Raw genomic sequence first — 16,346 nt, forward strand, 5'->3', positions numbered from 1 at the left:
GAATATGCATGGGCAGTTAAAAAAAAATTCAAAAGGCCAAACAGAAATTTAAAAATAATTTTAAAAATGCAAGTCAAAATAACAACATCTGACTTTTTTTTTTTAATTTTTTTTTTAATGTTTATTTATTTTTGAGACAGAGAGAGACAGAGCATGAATGGGGGAGGGTCAGAGAGAGGGAGACACAGAATCTGAAACGGGCTCCAGGCTCTGAGCTGTCAGCACAGAGCCCGACGCGGGGCTCGAACTCACGGACCGCGAGATCATGACCTGAGCCGAAGTCGGCCGCTCAACCGACTGAGCCACCCAGGCACCCCACGTCTGACTTTTTACCTATCAGAGTCACAAAGCTTTAAAAAATCTGAATACACTAGATATAGGTAAACTGGTGCAGTCTTTAGGGAAGGCAATTTAGTAATATATACTTAAATGGAAGGTAGAACTATTTTTGAAGGACTGCCCACATAAGTTATGAAGTGTAAAAAAATATAATGCACAGCAGTGTGTATAGCATAATCTCATTTATCTAAAAAAAATTTTTTTAAAGCATGCCAAAGACATCATAAGAAAACTACAAATCGTCCTCATGAACACAGATGGAAAAAATTCTTAACAAAACATTAGCAAATCATATCCAGCATATATAAAAAGGTCTACATGGGGCACCTGGGTGGCTCAATTGGTTGAGTGTCCAACTCTTGATTTCAGCTCAGGTCATGATCCCAGGGTTGTGGGATCAAGCCCCATACTGGGCTCCACACTGAGCATGGAATCTGTTTAAGATTCTCTCCTTTCCTCTGCCCCTCTCCCCTGCTCCTGCATGCTCCCTCTCTCTCTCTAAAAAAAATAAATAAATAAATAAATAATACATCTTAACCAAGTGGGGTTTATCCTAGGAATACAGGAGAGTTGGCTTAATATCAGAAACTCAATGTAATACCCCATATAAATAAAGGACAAAAACCACACAATCTTCACAAAGAAAAAGCACTTGACAAAATCCAACACTCATGATAAAACCTCTCAACAAACTAGGAATAGAAAGGAACTTCCTATTCCTATTCTAAGAGCAGCTATGAAAAACCCACAGCCAACATCATTCTTAATGGTGAAAGACCGAATGATTCCTCCCAAAATGATTGATAAGGCAAGAATGTCCACTTTTGCCATTTCTATTCAACACTGTGCCATAAATGCAGACAGTGTGCACTGAAGCAAATAATTAAAGACACCCATACTGAAAAGTAAAGGAGCTTTCATTTGTAGATCACATATTATATATCTAGAAAATCCTAAGGAACCCACAAAACAACTATTAGAACTAATAAAGTGAGCAAGGTCAGAGACTACAAGGTAAACATAAAAATTAATTGTATTTCCACATACTAGCAATAACCCCAAAATTAAATTAAGAAAATAGTTCCATCTGTAATACCTTCAAAAAGAATAAAATATTTAGGAATACATTTTTAAAAAAGACTTGTGTACTGAAAATTACAAAACATTCTAAGTAATTGGAGAGATGTTCCATATTCATGGATTGGAAGACTCAATATTGTTAGGGTAGCAATTCTTCCCAAACTGATCTATATATTCAATGCAATCCCTATCAAATTCCCAGCAGCCTTTTTTTTTTTTTTTTTTTTAATGTTTACTTATTTTTAAGAGACAGAGACAGAGTATGAGCGGGGGAGGGGCAGAGACAGAGAGAAAGACACAGAATCTGAAGAGGCTCCAGGCTCTGAGCTGTGAGCACAGAGCCCAACATGGGGCTTGAACTCACAAGCCATGAGATCATGACCTGAGCCGAAGCTGGACGCTTAACCGACTGAGCCACCCAGGCGCCCCCCCAGCAGCCTTTTTTGTAGAAATTGAAAAGTCGATCCTAAAATTTATATGGAAACACAAAGGACTCAGAACATCCAAAACAACTTATAAAAAGAACAAATTCTAAGCTTATTATAAAGCTATAATAATCAAGACAGTGTGGTAAGGATATACATAAAGACCAAAGGAACAGAACTCTAAGTCCAGAAATAAAGCTATATGTTTAAATTGATTTTCAACAAGGTTGAGAAGGCAATTCAATAGGGAAAGGATAGTCTTTTCAACAAATGGTTCTTGGACAACTGGGTAGCTATCTGCAAAAGGAGCCTCACACCATACACAAAAATTAACTCAAAATGTATCTTAGACCTGAATACAAAAACTGAAACTTCTAGAAGAACAGTAAGGAGATAATCTTTGTGACCTTGAGTTAGGCAAAGCTGTCTTAGATACAACACCAAAAGCACAATCTATATTTAAAAATTTGATAAAATGGATTTCATAAAAATTTAAAACGTTTACACTTCAAAAGATATCATTAAGGAAATGAAAGATATGGGCCAAGAGGGTACTAAGCTAAGTGAAATAAATCAGACAATGACAAATACCGTAGGATTTAACTTGTATGTGGAATCTAAAAAACAAAACAAATGAACAAAACAGAACCAGACTCATAAACACAGAGAACAAATCAATGGTTGCCACAGGATATGGGATGAGGGGGATGGGCAAAATAGGCAAAGAAGATTAAGAACTATAAACTTCCGGCTATAAAACAAATAAGTCATGGGGATGTAAAGCACAGCATAGGGAATACAGTCAATAGTACTGTAATAACTTTGTACGGTGACAAACGTAACTACACTTATAGTGGTGAGCATTTCATTATGTATATAAAATATCACCATTCTGTACAATTGAAATGAATACACTGTAGGTCAACTATACTTCAAATTTGAAAAATTTGAAAAAAAAAAAAAAAAGGAAACGAAAGGTCACAGACAAGAAGAAAAATCTTTCTAAATCACATATCTGATAGAAGACTTGTATCTAGAATACATAAGGAATTCTTATAACTTAATGATAAGACAAACAACCCAATTTAAAAATAGGCAATAGGGGGCGCCTGGGTGGCTCAGTCGGTTAGGCGGCCGACTTCGGCTCAGGTCATGATCTCGCGGTCCGTGAGTTTGAGCCCCGTGTCGGGCTCTGTGCTGACAGCTCAGAGCCTGGAGCCAGCTTCGGATTCTGTGTCTCCCTCTCTCTCTGACCCTCCCCTGTTCATGCTCTGTCTCTCCCTGTCTCAAACATAAAAATAAAAACGTTAAAAAAATTTTTTTTAAATAAATAAATAAATAAAAATAGGCAATAGATCTGTATATACATTTCACCAAAGATGTAGGAAAGGCTAATAAGTACATGAGAAGATGTTCAATATCATTTGTCATTAGGGAAATGCAAACCAAAACCACAATGAGGTAGACCACACATCCCTAAGAATGGCTAACCTCAAAAACAGACAATAACAAGTGTGGACGAAGATGGGGAGAAACTGGAACTCTCATATACTGATGAGAGTGTAAAATGGTACAGCCATGGGAAAGTTTGGCAGTGTCTTTAAAAAGCTAAACATAAACCTAGTATACTATTCAGCAGCTCCAATCCTAGGCATTTACCCAAGAGAAGAGGAAACAGTAGTCCATACAAAGACTAGTACATGGGGGCACCCAGGTGGCTCAGTCAGTTAAGCCTCCAACTCTTGATTTCGGCTCAAGTCACTATCTCATGATTTGTGAGATGGAGCCCTCTGTCACTGGCAGGGCAAAGCCAGTGCCTCTGACACTCAGAGCACTGACAGTGCCTCTGCCACTGGCAGGGCAAAGCCTGCTTGGGATTCTCTCTCTCTGCTCCTCCCCCACTCGTGCTCTTTCTCTTTCAAAATGAGTAAATAAACATTAAAAAAAAAAAAAAAAAAAGACTTGTACATGAATGTTCTAACAGCTTCAATCACAAAGTCCAAAGTTGACAATCCAAACACCATCAATTGGTGAATGGAGACATAAAATGTAGTAGTCACTCAATGGAATACCATTCAGTAACAGAAATGAGGGAACTACCAATTCATGTTGCAACATTGATGAACTCCATAAACATTACGCTAGGTTAATGAAGCCAAATGCAAGTCTATATGGTATATGATTCCCTTATGCAAAATGCCCAAGAAAGGCAAATCTAGAGACAGAAAGATCAGTGGCGGGCTGGTGTTCGAGCAGGGGTGGTCTCCAAGTGTCATCCCCTTGGCTGGAAGGGAGCCTGCTGGGGTGACAGAAATGTTCCAAAACTTTGTGTCATTGTGATGACGATTGCACAAGTCTATACATTCGCTAAAACTTACTGAATTCTACACTTAACATCAGTCATTTTATGGTGTTAAATGACACCCTTATAAACCTGAAGAAAAAAATAACCAGCTCAAGGGAGGCACAGAGGGAACAAGTCTGGCAATAGAATGGCAGTTGTTGAAGCTGAGTGATGGGATATGGGGGCTCCTTACGCCGTGTCTTCTTCTTTTGTACATGTTGAACACTTGTTATAATAAAAAGTTTTCTTAGAGATTTTTATGTGTACAAAAATGTTCTAGAGGAACTTTTCTTTTTTCATCAGACTATGTACCCCTGACGAATGGACTAGGAGGGTAGCTGTGTGACTTTTTCATTGATAACTTATTTACCCTGTTTTCCAGGTACATGGATCACCCATATTCAAAATAAATATTTACATTTTAAGAAGGGGAAGGAAATGGGTTGCCTCTGAAAACACCTGGGCAAATTCCTCTGAAGATGTACAGAAAACGGGGGCTAGAAGGCAAGGACGGTGCAGAGGGGATTCTGGCAACAGATGCAGGAGTAACCAGTGCTGGCTTCAGCAGCGCATGTACTAATTAGAACTGGAACGATAACGGCGATTAGCACGGCTCCTGCACAAAGATGTGTGAGTAACCAAACAAGATCAGTAATCCTTAATCTTGCGGAGAGTACTGCAGACCCCTCTGAAACTCTTCTAAGTCACTGGGATGAAAGGTACACCATAGAGAAGCAGTCAATGATACTGGAACAGTGTGGTATGGTGACAGATGGCGAGCAGAGCATAACGACTAGAGTTAACAATCAATGTTGTGTGCCTGAAACGAATACAACACGTGTGTCAACTATATTTCAATTAAAAAAAGAAAAAGAAAGAAGGATCTAGAACCTGTTCCCAGAAAACACACTCCAAAACACAATCTGATATATGACTCCAGGCCTAGAAGTTCACCGGTCCCAGAGATAAGACCCTTGTACTTGTTACCATTCCGACTTTTTCTGACTCTTTGACTTCATTGTTGCTGCAGCCCAGACAACCTGATAGAGGATGTTTGATCCACAGTTCATTTCTGTAAGGAAATTAGGAAGTAGCAAAATACCTGCTTTTTAGGAAATTCCTTTGTACCTTCCTGTAACTTTTAATTATCGTCATAGCAACTTCCGTGTGTGGTTCACTATGAAAAGCCAATTAAGTAGTTAGCAAATGTCTGTTCAGAGCCAAGAAAGGAGTGGGAGGGAGTCCTAACATGTGAACCAGCCCATTCAACATTATTTTGCTTTACTCGGTTTCCAAGTCACGAGGCAGCAAAGGTAGCGCGTCAAGAAACAAGGCGATAGCAATCTAGAAGCCCTTCATGGTGTAATCTAACACGCCATCACTGGCAAAGATATGGGTGACCTGGAAAGTTATAAAGCTCAAGAGACCCAAGAATCAAGGTCTTGCCCTCCCTACCTATTTTATTCTTGGGGGGCTGGGCAGGCAGAAAAATCTCTCCCAAGAGCCCAATGAAGAACTGGTAGGACTAAAAAGTACCCCTTTCCTCCTAAAATTTGCTCCACCCAGTTTGAAAGGTGTGAACAATTAACTTCTTCCAAGGAAAATAGGAAGTTTCTTCCCCCTACGAACTAAAAATTAGGGGGCGCCTGGGTGGCTCAGTCAGTTAGGCGGCCGACTTCAGCTAGGGTCATGATCTCGCGGTCCGTGAGTTCGAGGCCCGCGTCGGGCTCTGTGCTGACAGCTCACAGCCTGGAGCCTGTTTCAGATTCTGTGTCTCCCTCTCTCTGACCCTCCCCCGTTCATGCTCTGTCTCTCTCTGTCTCAAAAATAAATAAACGTTAAAAAAAAAAAATTAAAAATTAGTTCATTCACTCATACTTCTCTGTAGCCATAAGTTAACATTCTCACTTCTGGAGCCCCCTGCCTTGCAGTCTTCTTTCCCATAAATAGCATCACCCCAGTGATCGAGTCTGGCCTGTCTGAACAGCTTTTCTGGTTCTTATTCCACACCTCTCCTGCTGCAAAAGCAGCACCTTCCTGAACTGTAAGCTAGACTCTTTCATTTCCTTCTCAAAGATACAGTCACCATTTTAAGATCATGTAGTAACTGCTCCCCAGATTAAGAAAAAAATAAAGAAAAAGAAAATGGCTTTGGGGCACAGTTTGCCAACAATGAACTGAAATCAATTACCCAATCAGTTAAAGCTCCCTAAGAATTCAACCACACATGCAAGATGGCTAATGACAGCTTAGGACCACTTACCAAGCAGCCCCCATGGAGCTAAAGAACTAATAGAGGAAAAAGAAAAAGGGAGGAGGGAGAACCAAATTAGCCACAGGAGGCTCTGAAAATGTAGCCTTTATTTCAGAGCTCATAGATACAGAGTTGCTGTTGAGCAGATACATAAAAGACTCAAAGCTGTTCTTTGGGAGTTGGGAAAACCCACAGCCAGCTGTGCAAGAGTCCAAGTGAAAATAATAACTACCCTCACCAAGCAACAGACAACCAGGCCTAAACCTTCAGGCCATAAAGTGCAGAAATAAAACACAAGAAATGCACTCACCTTCCCTCTCCCCTTTGGGCATTTATAAAAGAACGCTCAGTTAGTTGAACCAACAGGCTTAAATGGTTCCCCTCTGGAAGACTTCAAACCTTGGAACTGAAAAATTACAGAGAGCTCTTTTTGTGCTAGGCACTCTCATCTCATATTCTATTTAATCATTACATCAATCCTTTGAGGACAGTATCATTCTCGTTTTAAAAATCAGGAAACTGGGGGCACCGGGGTGGCTCAGTCGGTTAAGCATCCGACTTTGGCTCAGGTCATGATCTCACAGTTCGTGGGTTTGAGCCCCACACCGGGCTCAGCGCTGACAGCTCAGAGCCTGGAGCCTGCTTTGGATTCTGTGTTTCCCTCTCTCTCTACCCCTACCCCTGCTCGTGCTCGCTCTCTCTCTCAAAAATAAACGTTAAAAAAAATTTTTTTTTTTAAATCAGGAAACTGATTCAGTATGGGATGATATCAAGTTCTGAAGATGGATGGTGATGAGTGTTGCACAACAATGTGAATGTAATTGATGCCACTGAACTGTGTACTTTAAAAAAATTACAATGATAGGATCTCCTGAGCCCCTCATCCCCTCACATCCCCTCATCGGGTTCTCTGCTGTCAGTGCAAAGCCTGCTTCAGATCCTCTGTCCCCTTCTTTCTCTGCCCCTCTCCTGCTCGTTCTTTCAAAAAAATAAACATTAAAATTTTTTTTTAAAGTTACAATGATAAATGTGTACATACATGTGTATATATATGTATTTTTTTTAAACACACACACAAAGATTTTAAAAATGGCAATTGAAGTTTAAAAAACAGCTTGCCCAAAGTTATGAAATCAATCACAGTGTCAGATTCTAGCCCAGGTCCTTAGACCAAGGCTTAGTTTCTTCACCTGTAAAATGGACTTTTGTAAGGATTATATGGAATAGTGGATGGGCATATGGTTTATCAACTGAAATATCATGTGAGTAGAAATTTTTCTCTTAAAGTCAGGTCACATAGGTGGTTACTACAAACCTTTGATAGCTTTTGAATCAGAATGTCAGAGTAGGACACACCTTATGAGACCAACTTATTCGGGGGTTGCAAATTTAAACACTTAGTGGGACCATGCACGTGACCTAAACGGTGAGGCTGCTCAAGAGTAACACAGGAGGGCACCGAGGATTGGTGAGCTGGGCCCCATATGGGGAACGCCCTTGACAGGGAATCTGGGCCCAAATTCTCAAGAGAAAATGAAAACCTAGAAGCTTTTAAATGTGAAATCTCCCAATTATGAAATGTTTTGGCAACCAACTCAAAAAATTTTAAGCCTGTGACAGTCAAAACAAAACAAAACAAATTAAAAAAAAAACCCACCCCAAATCAAGTCCACATGAAGATGTGGCCCATGGACTGCGAAATTTATAGCATCTAACGTACCACGAGTAGAAAGTAAGGCCCGAAGATGTTAAGTGACTTGCCAGGGCACCCACACTCCCTTCTAAACCGGCTTAAGAATTCAGTTCCAACTTATGATTTGATTTTGTTTTTTAAGAACTGTTAGTAGCACTAAGCATATCCTCTGAATACAAAACCTCAGGATTTCAAACCGTGGGAGGCCTGTCAGTTTAATGCTCAGGCATAGGTGAGAAATCATGTTAGGAAGGCAGAGAAGGAAGCAATGAGGAGGACGGAGATGGAACTGAGAAGTCCTGGGTGTCCCCAACAGTGCCCCATTTGGGAAACACTAGTGTCAGCAAATGGTTCAGGGATCAAAGCAGGTTGGGGGGTGGTAGGTGGCTATCATTCGTCCGTGGCCAGATGGCCCTGCTCATCCTGGGTCCTTCCCACCTTCCTGCCAGTGCCCAGAGATCAAAACTCAACCTTCTCCAGCATTCTGTGACCTGTTTCTTTAATGCCAAGATCAAAGGAGAACTTTTGTCCAAGTTGTAAAAAAGAAACCAAGAGGCAACTTAATGTTGTCTCGGTCTCCTCTGTACTTCCTGAGAGGATTAAGGTGCTCCTTTAAAGGGACTCCTCAGAGAAACACATCGGAACCAGGGCCTGGGGTCGGCACCTTAACTCCAAGGACACAGCGGCTCCTGTGGAATCCAATCCATACCAGGTAGGGCAACTGGAGAGATCAAAGAGGCAGCACACCCAGTAGACAGCAGCTGGGAAAGACTACAGACACTATGATCATGGGGGGAAAAAAACACTTAAATTTGAGTATTCTGAAGTACAGAATTTTCAACCTGAAATTTTGAAACCATTAAGTCCAAACTTTAATCTCACGTACGACATTTGTGGAAACAAACCAAAAAAACGCCAAAGGGACTTGCCTCAGGCCACAGAGTGGATCCGTGTCAGTGCTGGGACTAAGCCCAGACTGCTGACTCGGGCTCCAGGGCTCTGTTCTCAATGCGCAGATACCAAGCCACACGCGAGGCCCGGACAAAACAGCAACTTTCCCACACATGGGACTGTTGGCAGAGTCCAGGCCTCCTGCAGTCCAGCCCTCTACCATCCAGATTTAGCCATTAAAAACAGTTCGTGTGCTTCTGACTGGAACTGCTGGGATGGGGGTAGTTGGCTACACTGCCTCCATCTGTCCAAATGAAGCTTGTGGTCATTCGGCCCATTCCCCTGTTTCTGGACTGGATCAAACCCAAATAACTTCAAAACACTGTGAACTGACCTAGCAATTCCACTCCTAGGTGTACACCCAAAAAACTGAAAATATGTGTTTGCACAAAAACATATATATGCACATAAATGTTCACTGCCACGTTCTTCACAACAGCCAAAAGTCCCAGCGTCCATCAACAGATGAAAGGATAAACAAAGTGTGGTCTATCCACACAGTGGAACATTATTCAGCCACAAAAAGGAATCAGATACTGATACATGCTACAACATGGATGATCTTTGAAAACATTATACTATGTTAAAAAAAAAAAGCGCCACATATTCTATGACTCCAGTTACAGGAATTGTCCAGAGTAGGCAAATCTTATACAGATAAAAAGCAGATTAGTGGTTGACAGGGACAGAGGAGTGGGAAGTGACTACAAAAGCATTTCTTTTTGGGGTGATGAAATGTTCTAGAAATCAATGGTAGTGAGGATTGCACAAGTTTGTGAATATATGGAAAACCACTAAACTGCCACTTCAAAAGGGTGAATTTAATGGTATATGAATTATATCCAATAAAGAAAGGAAAACGATAAAATCCAGATCGTATGAACCATGATACACATGAGAGAAGTACAGTTTTATTCTCCAACTGGAGGTCTCCACACTCCTGAGGTGCCTACAAATGTACTCAGTGGACATTTTCCAAATGCCACCAAAATATTTCCCAAAACATATTTCATATGCTCAGTAATTCCAGCAAGAATGAGATACGGGCCTGCCTCTCACCCAAGACCCAGGTAGAACAACTCAGTATCCTGTTACTTTATAAAGTCCTCTAAATCCAGGGTACTAGGAAAGCAGGAAACTGACAGAACTTCCATTTACATCAGCCATCCACTGCTATGGTGGGAGAAGTCTTGCCCTGCAGCTTTAGGAAACACCCACTGTGCAAACACAGACCTGAGAGGTGGCAGCCCAACCCCTGAGGAAGAAGAGCCATTCACCAAGAAAAGGGAGGGAGGGAAAATTCCATAAAACGTCTCTAGCAACTTGCACCCATAACCCTAACTTTCAAAACAAAAGGACAAACCCAAAACCCAGCCTGTTCCCATGGTCAATGAATCCACTAGCTTGGTTCCTCTTTAGTTGTATGACTTACCACAGAAACCCATATACCCCCAGAGCACATCCACACACCTCCATCCCCACTGGTTGTGAAACATTAATTATACAAGGGTGTGGGGACTGTTCTGACTTCCGTGTAATAAACGCTTGACACAGACCAAACTCAAGTCTATCTGTGACCCCACTCTGCCCTGTTACGCACGTCCCTCTGTAATACACTTGCTTCCACTCATTTTCACTATTGCATCAAACATAAAGTTTCTCATGTGCACCCTTTAAACTGGCCTCTGTGAGTCACTGTATACATTACAACTTCAGCTTAAAATCAGTTACTCTATACACCATGAAAGCACAGGACGATACTCCCAAGTGATGTGACAAACACCAAATCACTGACCGTGCTTTTCACCGAACTTAGAATAAAATCCCAACTCCTTTTCATGGTTTCCCTGCAGGCTGAAAACAAGCTGGCTCCCCAAATGGAATGTTCTGGAGGGGTGGGAAAGGGAAGCGCCCTAATAGAACAGTCTATTTCAAAATGCAGCCCACAGACTACAAACTGTAGACTACAATCCACTGCAATGATAGGCGTGCTTCTAGAAACACAGCTGCTCTTGCCTCTCCAGTTTCATTTTGCATCATTCTCTCCCACCCCCACCCCTCACCATGCTTCAGCCCCTCCAGCCTTCTGTGTTCCTCAAATATACCAAGCTCTTTCCCACGCTGGTCCTTTATGCTTGCCATTTTCTTTGTCTGGAACATTCTTTGCATTATGCTGGTTCCTTCTTGTCAGTCAGGTCTCAACTCACATCACCTCTGAAAAGACTTCTCTGACCATTTACTCCAAAGTGGTTGCATCACCCCATCGCCCCTAAACACTATCACTTTACCTTGCTGTCTCCACAGCATTTATCACAATCTGACCTTATGTCATTCATCTACCTGTTCACTGGTTCACTGCCTGTCTCCTCTCCTCGGACTAGAAAAGCTCCGCAAGGGTGGGGGATCTTGACCCTCGAATTCACAACTACATCCCCAGTTCCTGCCACAGAGCAGGCACTCATATATTTATTAAGTCAATGTGTGCCAGAAATACGTATTGCTAACTTATTACCTCTTTAAAAACCTCTGAACAGGGCAGGAACTTCCCCAGTGCAATGTGATAAATGCCACTTTATTGAACTTTTCCCCTCGGGCAAAGGAGGGTGTGACTTTTTCTGTTACATTCTTACACCATTCTTGTTTTGAACATAGTCCAGAGAAAAATCAGTTTCAACACACCACTTGTGGTTTAAACTGAAGTCTGAAACCATAGAAATCAAGCAAGGCTATGAAATCTTTTACCTGACCTCTGAGGTTCTAAATAAGGAATCCCTCATTAAACAAAAAGGATGTTACCAATTGGTTAACAGGAGGGAAACTCATTGTCAGCCATTAACATACCATTGTTTGGAGAAAACCAACACCAAAGAATTTACACAAGAATCTTGTCTGTCTGTCTTTCTTTCTTTCTTTTTTTTCTTTTTTTTGCTGAAGTTAAATGTCAGCTCCTTTTTTTCTGTCTTCCTTTGCATTTACTCTCAGGATGAAATTATCTGCTGAGGAAGCAACATACAGGAAGACCTAGAAAATCGCTCTGGATGAAGTGACTTCAATTCTGGTTCTGGTCTCTTGACAAGGAGAATGTGAGCTGAGCTTCTGGAAGGAAGGTCAGTCTTTCGTAGATCTACTTCCCGGGTTCTGTACTAGGAGCCAATAATGTTCTGACCCACATTCCAGGCACAGCTCTTTTACCTGCACTCTTATCCACACACAGGCTTCATCCTAACAAGCTCCATTCTAATGAACCCTCCACCTAAAGAGCTGTGTGGCCCTGCAGGGGCACCCAAGAGGGAGGCAGCAAACAAGGCTGGTAAGGTGTTTTTCACAACGCAGTTCACAGATCACCTGCATCATAATCACTGGAGTGCTTCTAAAAGTGCAGATTCCTGGGCGTCACCTAGACCTACTGAATTACAACTTTGGGAGTGGGGCTCAGGAAACTACATTTTTAACATGCCTCCCCCACGCACACCCCGAGTCTTATGCACAGTGAAGTTTGAGAACCAATGGGATAAAAGCTCCCCAGAAGAGAGGCAGACAGGTGATTTAGAGACGGGACAAAGGTTTAGGGAAGGGTCTGGAGACAGAAGATGGGGAGGGGGGGCGGGGGGCAGTGTAAGGGCATGCTCCGGGGTAGCGACAGTCAAGACCTGTGCGCGGTGGGAACAGTTGAAGGTGGAGGTGAGGACAGGGCTCCGGAAAGGATCTGAGACGGGGTTTGGGCTGGGAGGCTGGTCAGAGGTGAGGTCGCATCCGCGAACCGGTCAGGACAGAGGGGAGGCGGAAGGCGGAGGGACCAAAGTCTGGACGTGAGGAGGAGGAGCAAGAGTGGAAATAATAGGGGGCTCTTCAGAGGGGTCGGAGCTGGGAAGTGAAAATTAGAAAAAAAGGGGGTCACAGGAGGTGGAGACCAAAGCAGGAATAGGAACCCGGCCGAGACGGTAACCGAGACCTTCCCTCCTACCGAGTGCCTCCCCCAAAACTCTGGGCCCTGACAAGCCTGAGTGTGGGGCCAGGGTCGGGGAGAGGGAGTTTGGGAGAGACAAGCCCAGTCAGGGACGTCCCTCAGGACTGAGCTAGGGGTCCCGGAGGTGGCTCGGGCCAGGCATGGGGCGCTGGAAGGTCCTGGGAGCCCCCGGAGGACCCCGCTCCAGCTCTGGCTCCCGGAGTCTCCTTCACTCACCATCGCCGCCGCCATCTTGGATCCACGTGTCGCCGTAATGACGTCAGCGGAAGTGGTGTTTCCCTGGTTACGGAGTTTAACTCCGTGGGGTGCTGCCTGGCTTCAATCTCTCCCGTAGTCGTGTTCAGCAGAGGGGCGAGAAGACTTAACTCCTGATCGGCAGCCTGGTCTGGGCAGGGAGGTCGCTGATTAGGTGACGAAAGGATGGTGTAACTATGGGGGCCATATTAACTCCTGGCAGAGACTGCGCCTCCTCTTCTTCCCCACTGTATTGTGGGTAATGGGGGTGTGCGTAAACGCGCTTGTTCTCTGGACGCCATCTTTACTATTGGCAGGAAGACCCGTTGCCAGGGTTACCTGAGGCCCTGATTTAATGAGTGGGATGGGTACCAGGGCTCCAAAAGCAGTCCAACTACGAGAATAATTTGTAATTAAGTATATGATTATTTGCTTGACTATTTTATATCCTCTCTAATAGATTGTGATTCCTATGAGGGTTGGATCCGCTTTTATTTAACCTTGTACTACCTTATTCTCATTGGCAAAATAGGTAGGGATTATAATAATAGGCTTATGATGAGGATCTAATGATATAATGTTATATGGTAGGTATTCAATAAACAATTGTCTTTTTACATTTATTTTATAATCCTTCAGGTAGATGGTAGGTGCCCAATACAATACACTACTTATTAAATGATGAAAAGCAGCATATTTCATGGAGGAAGACATCTTTGAATATGGACTTCACCATGGCTTGGTTAGCTAAGAGTGTGACTGGAGGTAAGTTACTCAATCTTGCTAAGCCTCAATTTCCAATATCTGGAAAGGGGACTCAAAAGAGTCATGGTGTTAACATTGGGAAAGATCTGCAAGTTCATTTATTCCATGTATTGCTGTAAAGTGGATACAGTACCAGTGTTACCAGAGACTTTTTCAAAAAGTTGTTTAAAAAAAAGAACCATGAGATCATGGACCTGAGCCAAAATCAAGAGTCCAATGCTCAACTGATCGAGCCACCCAAGTACCCCCTTAGAATGGGGCATCTTATCTACGCTCTCCTTTGCCACCTTGCAGGGGAGGAGTGCATGAAGTCTTCCCAAAGCATTGGTGGCAAAAAATTTATTTCCATGTGTTTTTTTTCTTTCGCTTTTTTATTTAACAGACTTTTTAAAGAATGTTTATTTTGAGAGAGAGAGAGAGCGAGAGAGAGAAAGGGAGGGAGGGGGAGAAGCAGAGAAAGAGGGAGAAAGAGAATCCCAAGCAGGCTCTGTGCTGTCAGAGCATAGAGCCCCCAGTTCGGGGTTTGATCTCACAAACCATGAAAAATCGTGACCTGAGCTGAAATCAATAGTTGGACACTTAACCCACCGAGTCACCCAGGCACCCCAGCAGACTTTATTTTTTAACGTTTATTTACTTATTATTTATTTATTTATTTATTTAGAGAAAACATGAAAGGGAGAGGATCAGAGAGAGAGAGAGGGAAAGAGAGAATTCCCAAGCAGGCTCTGTGCTGTCACTGTGGAGCCTGACATGGGGCTCGAACCCATGAACTGTGAGATCATGATCTGAGCCGAAATCAAGAGTCGGACTCTTAACCGACTGAGCCACCCAGGTGCTCCCAGACTTTATTTTTTAGAGCAGTTGTAAGTTTACAGAAAAATGAGTAGAAAACACAAAATTCTCATATACTCCCTCACCTGGTCTCCAGTTTCCTCTATGATTAACATGTTGCCTTAGTATGCTACATGTTACAATTGATGAGCCTATTATTATTTTTATTTTCATTAACTTAATTCTGTAATTTGCATTATAATACACTCTTTGTGCTATGCATTGAGTTTTAACAGATAATGATATGTATCCACCATTAAAAGTATCATACAGAATGTTTTCACTACCCTAAAAATCCCCTATGTTCCTCTTTATTCATCCCTCCTTCTCTGCCAAACCCCCGGCAACCACTGATCTTTTTATTATCTCTGAAGTTTTGCATTTTCCAGAATGGCACAGTTGGACTGCATGGTGTGTAGCCTTTTCAGGTTGGCTTCTTTCACTTGGCTCTGTGCGTGTAGGGTTCTTCCGTGTCTTGATGGCTCGTTCCTTTGGATCACCGAACAATATTCCAATATATGGATATACCACAGTTTGTTCATCTCTTCACCTGTAGAAAGGCATCTTAGTCACTTCCAAATTTTGACAATTGTAAATAAAGCTACTGCAAACATTAGCGTGTAGCTTCCTACATGGACAAAAGTTTTCAACATGCTTGAGTAAATGTCAAGGGATGCAATTACTGGATTGTATGGCAAGAACATGTGTGGTTTTGTAAGAGGCGACCAAATTTTTTCCAAAGTGACTGCACCATCTTGCATCCCCACCAGCAATGAATGAGAGTTCTTGCTGCTCCAAGTTCTTGCCAGCCTTTGGTATTGTCAGTGGTTGGATTTGGGCCATTCTAAGTAACGTGTGGTGATATCTCATTGTTTCAATTTGTACTTCTCTGACATATGATGTTGAACATCTTCTCGTCTTCTCAGGTGAACATCTTCTCAGGTGGCTTGTTTGCCACCTGCATATCTGTTATTTCTTTTTTAATGTTCATTTATTTTATTTTTGAGAGAGAGCGAGAGCACAAGCCAGGGAGGGGCAGAGAGAGAGAGGGAGACCCAGAATCTAAAACAGGCTGCAGGCTCTGAGCTGTCAGCACGGAGCTGGATGCGGGACTTGAACTCACAAACTGTGAGATCATGACTTGAGCTGAAGTCGGACACTTAACAGACTGAGCATATCTTCTTTTGTGAGGTGTCTGTTCAGGTCTTTGACCATTTCTTAATTGGGTTGTTTGTTTTCTTATTGTTGGCCTTTAAGGATGCTTTGTATATTTTGGATACCGGTCTTTTATCAGACATGTGTTTTGCAAATATTTTCTCCCAGATTGGAGCTTGTCTTTTCATTTTCTTTTTTTTTTTTTTAATTTTTCTTTTAACGTTTTATTTATTTTTGAGACACAGAGAGACAGAGCATGAACGGGGGAGGGGCAGAGAGAGAGGGAGACACAGAATCGGAAGCAG

At 42.5% G+C, this 16,346-nt stretch overlaps 1 protein-coding gene across 1 annotated transcript in view; it reads right to left on the reverse strand.

The window, feature by feature from the left end:
• TM9SF4 (transmembrane 9 superfamily member 4) overlaps positions 1-13,432 on the reverse strand; it is a 53,031-nt gene extending 39,599 nt beyond the window's left edge. The window contains exon 1 of the mRNA XM_019458827.2: positions 13,270-13,432. Coding sequence (XP_019314372.1) covers positions 13,270-13,284 — 15 coding nt within the window. The 5' untranslated portion in view covers positions 13,285-13,432. The remainder of the gene's footprint in view (positions 1-13,269) is intronic.
• Between the last annotated feature and the right edge of the window lie 2,914 nt (positions 13,433-16,346).

This window comes from Panthera pardus, unplaced genomic scaffold, assembly GCF_024362965.1.
Source record: "Panthera pardus isolate Hobbes unplaced genomic scaffold, ASM2436296v1 HiC_scaffold_25, whole genome shotgun sequence".
Taxonomy (NCBI): domain Eukaryota; kingdom Metazoa; phylum Chordata; class Mammalia; order Carnivora; family Felidae; genus Panthera; species Panthera pardus.